At 40.9% G+C, this 8,121-nt stretch overlaps 1 protein-coding gene across 1 annotated transcript; it reads left to right on the top strand.

The window, feature by feature from the left end:
• The first annotated feature begins 4,858 nt into the window (after window positions 1–4,858).
• LOC106362966 lies at window positions 4,859–8,121 on the top strand. The gene is made up of 7 exons (XM_048752456.1): window positions 4,859–4,877; window positions 5,102–5,964; window positions 6,034–6,297; window positions 6,395–6,694; window positions 6,768–7,246; window positions 7,316–7,424; window positions 7,492–8,121. The coding sequence occupies exons 1-7, from the start codon at window positions 4,859–4,861 to the stop codon at window positions 8,119–8,121; spliced, it is 2,664 nt and encodes an 887-aa protein (XP_048608413.1).

The raw sequence follows: 8,121 nt of genomic DNA, 5'->3' as shown, positions 1-8,121 counted from the left end.
GTCTTCCCAAGGTCCCTCTCGAGCTCTCCTATCGCGACCTCGAGCTTCGACACTTTCGCAGAGTGAGAGTCCTTGACAGCCGTCAGCATGGTCTCGGTTTCAGACCATCTTCCCTGAAGCTCCACCAACTCCCCGGAAAGGCGACTGGTCTCAGAACCACACTCGCTGATCATCCCATCGATCAACGATATGAACTGCGATTGGTGAAAATTCTTAAGACTAAGTCCGAGAAAGAATGCACAAGAGCTCACTACTTATAGAAGTATGGGTTCGGAATACCGTCTCGATAACTTTTTTCCGCGGAGTTTAAAATGTGAATTTCGTCCAATACGCTTAACCCTGTCAAAATCATCTATCCGCCCGCTAGAGTCACAACTCTAACGAGCTGGGGAGCTAACTGTTGGGGTCAAAAACGGTTGCGACAAATTTAACATTCAAAACGTCCGAGGAAGAAAATAAGAATTTCTCCGATGAATACTTTTCGAAATAGATTCCTTCTTACGAAAAAGCTTTACGGAAGAAAGAATCGAGACGTCCGACGATAGCTCAAAACAGGTCGTTACGCAGCGACCGAACGTCCGTACCGCTCGGTCGCTACGTAGCGACCAAACTCAGCCAAGCTCGGTCGCTAAGTAGCGACCGAGCGTTCGCCTCGCTCGGTCGCGCAGCGACCGAGCCCGAGCCAAGCTCTGTCGCTACGTAGCAACCGGGCTCGAGCCGGAGTTCGGTCGTTATGTAGCGACCGAGCTCTTCCGAGAACATCGATACGACACCAATCCATGCATTCTCGTCAAGCCTTCAAATGCTATCTCCCGAAGACCGTAGCGAGTTCAGTCCATGTTTTCCGCTATTCTAACTCATCGATCAAACTTCGTGGATTAAAAACCGCGGAAAGTTCGTTCTTTATCAAAAGAAATCATAGTAAACGTGTCGAGTCGGAAGACGGCCCAAAGGGACCTAAAACACAACTCGAGGCCCATCCTACGATTTCTTAACCAAAAGCCCGTAAACAACAGCACGGTTTACGCTTGGTCCACAAGGAAGGATAAATGTCAAGTTTCCGCGGATAAATACGGAAGTTTTGAAGATAATTGTGAAGATTGGGAAAAATGGAATATCTCCATTTTTATGCTATGACGGCTTAAGGGCAGAAGAGTAAAAGCGCAAACCGACCTTGGAGCTAGTATATAAGAAGTCCTAGACGAGGAGCATGAAGGAGGATTTTTTTCAGAGCAAACTTAGCACTTAGAGCAATTTAGGCAATTTTCCATTTTTGTTATTTCGATCTGCGACTCAATTAGGTTTAGCCGTCTTAGGGTTGCTAGAACTAGGAATCTCGCCGACAGCTCTCGAGTCCAGGCTTATACCTTGTTGTAAACGCTCATACGCAAATTCGGAATAAGATCTTCTTTGCTCTCTTTTTCGATTTCTTATACTTTATCGTTGTTATTCTCGTGTTCTGATTGCTTGACGTGTGGTAATTAGCAGATATCCGGGTCCTCTGGGAAATTAGGGTTTTCCTAGTTTCCTTATTTAAACGGAAATCGACAGTGCAAATTTCGGTTCCCACATAGTTCATGCTCAGCTAACTCCGGTTCTAATCAGTTCCCAACAGATTAACTCGGTTATACTCAGACGACATCAGTTCAAGACAATTTCAGACCATAGACAGCTCGGCTCAGATCAGATCAGAACATACTCAGCTCAATTCAGTTCTAAACAAGATCAAATCAGTTCGGTTTAATTCCCATAATTCTTATCAGTTTGTCTACTGGTTCTATGAGACTGATTAAATCATAAACTAACCAAGACTGAAGAGAACAAGACCTTAGACAACTGATCCTGACAGGTTAACCAACATACAGCAATTGGTTCTCATCAAAACATGGCTGAATCAAGAAGCTGAAGCTTACCGGTTTTACTCAACTAATTAAACTTGACTGGTTGTCTCTCTTCAAGCTAACCACGAATTAACCTGATCAACACCACAAGAATCCATGGTTTGATTTATTCAAAATTTATCTCCAGTGTAGGCAAACCAACAAAACTTCTCACAGAAACTGTACCACAACCATCTTACAGATCAAAATCAAAGGCTGAAGAACATGGATGATTCTAAACTCTTGGACACCAAACCTTCAGCTCTTAACCACACCAGAACACACTGGATAAAGTCACAGGATGGTGAGAAAGGTTTGTCCTTGCTCAATTCTTTTCTCTGAATTTTCTTCTGAATTTTTCAACTAGTTTTTCTCACAAATTTTTCTCTCTTCTTTCTCTCTTTCTCTCTGAATTTTTCTCTGGTATTTCTTGCTGGTTATAAACGTCCAGAGGAGAAAAGATGGTGTTTTATAACATAAGAAGTTGCTTCAGGTGAGGGTTTCACTCAGCACAAAGCAAGGATGAGAAAGGACATGTGGAGAGCAGCTTCAGCACTTCCAACAACAAGCTGATGTCCTTTCCCTCCCAAGAAGAAAGCTGCAAGCAGTTGGTGACAATCATGTGACTGAATTAATGAGCAAGCAGGCAAGCAAGTAGGTGCAGGTCATGTGACCTAATTACTGAGAAAGCAAGTAGGCTAGAAGGTGCAAAGCATGTGACTGTTCAGAAATAATTTTAAGAGTTTTGTCGATATTTTTCGGACTGTTTCGACTAAATATTTTTCATCATTCGAATCTCGTCCTGCTCTGAATAAACTCGCCCAGCATGAATAAAAATCGACAATAATAATTAACACTCGACCAGAACCATCAAAAGATGGTTTTTCGACCAAAAGACAGCCCCGTCGAGATTAATTCACCGTGTCGATTTTTATTTAAATTCTGATCGATCAATCTTCAAACTGATCTTAAAGAATTTTCTCGACCAAAATTATATCTGCTCGTGAGGGTTATTACAACCGGTCTTTTTCGTTTTAGTTTTGCGGCAAAACACACCTGTGATACTCTCGGATTTCCCCATATTACCTCGACTCCGTTACGGGTTGGAAACTTGAGGCAAAGATGGTACGTTGATGGGATAGCACGCATGGCGTTCAACCACGGCGTTCCCATGATAACGTTGTAAGATGCGGGACGGTCAACGACTAGAAACTCTGTGACTTTCATCACGGTTCCGGCTTTGACTGTGAGATTAATCGATCCGTAGGTCATGGTTGTTTCCCCCGAAAGTCCCAGCAGTGGACTAGGATATTTCGCAACTTCGGATTGATTGATCCCCATTTTTTCAAGAGTATCTTTGAAGATGATATCGGCCGAACTTCTGGTGTCGATTAACACCCTAGCGACGTCGATATCCTGAATCGTCAGCTTGATAACAAGGAGATCGTTTCGAGGTTTTGCTCGATCGACCGTTGCTCCCCCTTGAATGAGATGACGTTCGCGCACGTCGAGTCTTGCATATCGTTCCTGATCGCTGAGTGGCTTTTGCGGGTTAGATTGATCTGTACCCCCCCCCCCCTTCTTCTAGCGCCAAACTGTGGGAACCGAAATTTGCACTGTCAATTTCCGTTAAAATAAGAAAACTAGGAAAATCCTAATTTCCCAGAGGTCCCGGATATCTACTAATATCACACGTCAAGCAATCAGAACACGAGAATAACAACGATAAAGTATAAGAAATCGAAAAGAGAGCAAAGTAGATCTTAGTCCGAATTCGCGTTTGAGCGTTCCAACAAGGTAAGTGCCTGGGCTACAAGAGCTGTCGGCGAGATTCCTTATACTTTATCGTTGTTATTCTCGTGTTCTGCTAATACCACACGTCAAGCAATTAGAATTTTCCTAGTTTCCTTATTTTAACGAAAATCGACAATGCGAATTTCGGTTTCCACAGTAAAGGCGCCAAAGAAAATGACAAGAGTTGCAAGCGAATCGATCAGAAGACCACGAATGGCAACTCCTGTCAAAGTGTAGAGATAAGATGAAGTCAGCTTACTAGACTCAGACAAAAATCTATAAGAGCAGCCTATCTGATAAATGTTTTTAAAGCAAAATGGAGATTTCTAGTATAACACGTGTCACTTCCTCCTTGCCCTATTTGATTAGGTGGATGAACCTTTTTTTTTTGAACTATTATTATGTTGATGCAATAAAGTGTTATTAAAATCTCAAATCATTGACGTGTCTTAACAAGAAACTTAGGTTTTTTGTTGCGGAAAATTGATGAGAATAGAACGTGATATTAAGGTCATTCTTGCTCCTAAACACAATGGGATGGGACACTAACGTTTATTCAGAGACAAAGTTGTCAGTTTTTCGTATAATTTTAATTGCATTGAAGAAGTTAGGTTCGGTAGAGAACAAAAGCTTTTAAAGCCAAGAAAAAATGAGTGCTCTCTTTATTGCTTGTGTAACAAATTTCAAACCATGAGTAAATTTTATCTAAACATACATTTAGATAAAAAATATAGTGTCATTACTAAGAGAGTGAAGACATATGTTTTTATCACATAAATTGATTAAATTAAGAGTAATTACCTAGACTAACTCACATTCATCTTAAAATTACTACAATAACTCATATTAAAATTAAATTACTAGACTAAAATGAGGGATAAGCAAAAGTACTAAAAGCCCATTACTAATTTGATTAACTACAAAATTGCCACTAAAAAAAAAAAAGTAAAACATATCGACAAAAAAAAAAGAGAAAAATAGAAACAAACCTTTTCTTTCTTCCTCTCACGACGACATCTACTTCTCCGTCGTCTGAGTTCTCTGTCACAGCCATCGTCGTCAAGACCTCTGCCACAGCCGCCGTCGACAACTCCTCTGTCACAACTGCCGTCGACAACTCCTCCTTCACAGCCGTGGTCGACACCTCCTCCTCAAGTCGCAATCGGCTTTGATTTGGGTAGGAGATGAATCCCAATTTCAACTGTAAGTGCTAAATCAATTCAATTACCACTAGTTATTACACTTTTTTAACATATTTCTTGATTCAGATGTTTGATTTCGAAAACCCTAAATCCCAATTTCAACATTCTTTCACTTTGAAATTTCAAGACTTTTTTTTTCTGTTATTAAAGTTTGGTTATGACAGTCTGTTGATCGGAGAATGTTTCTAGACAAGAAACTAACTTGTTAAGTACTTTATTTTTCAGGTACGGTTTCTTCTTCGGATATAAGAAAGTATCCTCGTCGTTTGTATGAGGTTGGGAAAACCCCAGTTCAGAGTAGGAGCATGAACCATAGTTGTTATCTCTCCAACATTCAAACCGTGAGAGAAGAACTTGGGGAAGATGTTTGGTCTGAGTTGAGGGAATCAGCTATTGGAGTTATTGTGAAGCTGAAAGAGCTGCCTTATATTTGGTCTGCGAAAGTTGTTCACCATTTTCTTGCCAATCAATTGGCAATTGAGAGCAGTCATGAGATTTGGTCTTTGATAGATGATTCTATGCCATTGCGTTTCTCTTTGTATGAGTTTGGAGAGATTACAGGTCTGAATTGTGATCCTTTCGACAAGCATGACGTTTGGGATGTTGACCATCAAGAGTTTTGGCTGGAGATGAACGTTCCGACATCAGATGGACCTACATTGCTAGAGTTGCAAGCCATATTGCCGATTTGCAGAAACTGGCCTCGAGAGAAGCGAGTGATGATTGGTTTGCTGTGTCTGCTATCCATTGGCATATTTGGCATTTCAAGCAACAGCAGAATTCCTTTGCATTGTGCTAAAAGGGTGATGGACACTGCAGCTTTCCAGCGATATCCATGGGGCCGTATTGGATTTAGCAGCCTTGTCGATTCCATTAAAGTACTCACATATGAAGCAGAGAAGAGTTACACACTTCACGGCTGTGTTCATGTGCTGTTAATATGGGTTTATGAGTCTGTCCCTGGTTTAGGAGAAATATATGGGAATCGGATTGATGGAGCTGATGTTCCTCTTCTGTCATGGAAGGGATCTCGTACGCGTATAAATTTCTCAGATTTTTGTGCCCAAGAAAAGAAAAAATATCCAAAGGTATAAACACAAGTAGTATTTCTTCCATTTAAATTTTGTGTCTTACTAATCTTGTATATTACTTTGCAGGTTCGTGTGAGGCATATGATTATGAAGCCAGTGGAGGATATATATCCGAAGTGGGACAATGATAAAATCTATACTGATCTGGACAACATGATAAAAGACATCCTTAATGGTCAGCTAAATGAGAAGTTTTGGGATGCAGTGCCCACTACCAAATGCCAGAAGAGAAAAAATGGTGTTGCCGCATCTGTTGTTCCAAACCAGAGGCCTTCTACTATGCGAAGAAAAGACAAAGAACCTGCTGATGGAAGTGAAGCATCTGATATGGTATGTACAAAATGTTCTTGTAGTTAGTAATAGAAAAATGTCTTTTTTTAATTTATTTTGTTAATGACATGGTTTTGTTTTGCCTATGCATATGAAGGCTGCAGCTCACAACGTTGCCATAAGTGGGTTAGCTGAGTTGGTTAAAATCCTCACTGCGAAAATGGAAGGCATCGATGATAGTGTAGCTGACAAGGTTACTAAAGCATTAGATGCTACTATTGACTCTAAGGTGGAAGCAAGAGTGCGAGCATATGAGTCTGACTTACGGAATCAGATTGCAAAATTGGAGGCACAAATAAATGATAGTAAAAACAACGCTGATTTGAACATTGCTCCTGATGTCGCCACCTCCAAAGCGTATGAGGATGAGGAAGATGGTGCTTGTAGCAATGACTTGGTACAATTCTTTATCATTTGTTCTTGTAATTTTTTTTAAAATTGTATACTAATTCTCACCGTCTATTTCTCAGTCATGGATTGTTCAGAAGAAGATCAATTCACAAGATGGACTGCCAGTTGATTGTGTTGTGAAGAAGGAGAAAAAAGATAAGAAGACGATGGATAGCACACAGAATCTTACGACTGAAGTGGTGATAAAGACTGGGAAGAAAGCTGGAATTCCACCAAGAAGAGTTAAGCAAGAGAAGGCCTTCGAGATCCCACAGCTAAATGATGAATCCATATCTTCAAAAGATTTGGAAAATCATCTACTGTGGGAGAAGAGTGTAAAATGTAGGGCGGTGTTGGAAGCACTTGCTTCAAATTTGAAAGAGCCTACACGCAGACGCAAGCCTCAGTTGACAAAGACTCAAGTTTGGCCGTTTGTTGGAAATTCAACAGTGAAGCGTATTATAAGTGGTGAGAAAGTCTCCAAGGAACCTTATGACCCATTAGCTAAGGTGGAGGCAGAGAAACTGCAGAAAGTTTTGGACTTCATCAACTCTGATTTGTAAGTTTCCTCTTGTACATCCTTGCTTCTTATTTCGATAGTCTAATAATTTATTTTTCTTGTTTGTAGGGAAGCAAAGGAGCCTGGTGTTGGAGATGAAAGTGCTGGATTTTTCTTGAAGTTATTGATCCCTAGGGATGATTGGCCAACAAAAGACTACGGCTGGTTGAATGACTCCGTAAGTTTAATTTCTGATTTTTAATCTCTACGGCTGGTTGCTGACTGTAAATTGTGTCTTGTCTTAGCACATTGCAGCAGCAATGCTTATGTTTCACAGACGGTCCAGGCAAGAACAGTCTCCATATTCCTCTTCTCGAATTGCATTTCTGTCTCACTGGTTTGTGAACTCATGGGTGAACGACTACAAGAGCTGGGACCAGAACACTGAGTTGTCAGAAATGTACACCAAGGCTTTTAATGGAGAACACCCGGCTGATTTTGTCACAGGTAATAAGTGGATTGCAGACGTCGACGATCTTTTCCTCTGCCACCATGTTAATGGAGATCACTGGGTTGCTCTACGCATCGAGCTGCTTAAGGGGAAAATTCATGTCTATGATAGTATTTGCACACATGTGAGTGATAAGGAGATGAAAGAGGCATGCCGGCCTTTCATGAGAATGATACCAGCATTGCTTAACAAGATGGTGCCTGCTAAAACGAGAACGAAAAGTGGAAAGCAGTTCGGTTATATTAGGCACAAGAAGATCCCCCAAAATGAGAACCCGGGAGATTGCGGTGTGTACTCTTTGATGTACATTGAATGTCTAGCTCTTGGACGTAACTTTGATGGCTTGAATGATCAGATTATAACACAATTGCGCTTGAAGTTGGCAGGAGATATTTATGAGGAGGTGACTAAGACAGCCGAATAG

Source organism: Brassica napus, chromosome A2, assembly GCF_020379485.1.
Source record: "Brassica napus cultivar Da-Ae chromosome A2, Da-Ae, whole genome shotgun sequence".
Classification (NCBI taxonomy): Eukaryota; Viridiplantae; Streptophyta; class Magnoliopsida; order Brassicales; family Brassicaceae; genus Brassica; species Brassica napus.
The sequence above is the reverse complement of the archived record's forward strand: the minus strand, read 5'-3'. Positions and strand labels throughout refer to the sequence as shown.

Bases quoted from the DNA above. Each gene is read 5' to 3' on its own strand.
- LOC106362966 (XM_048752456.1), top strand. The intron at 6,298-6,394 runs GTATGTACAAAA...ATGCATATGAAG, and splicing joins GAAGTGAAGCATCTGATATG to GCTGCAGCTCACAACGTTGC. The intron at 6,695-6,767 runs GTACAATTCTTT...TCTATTTCTCAG, and splicing joins GTGCTTGTAGCAATGACTTG to TCATGGATTGTTCAGAAGAA.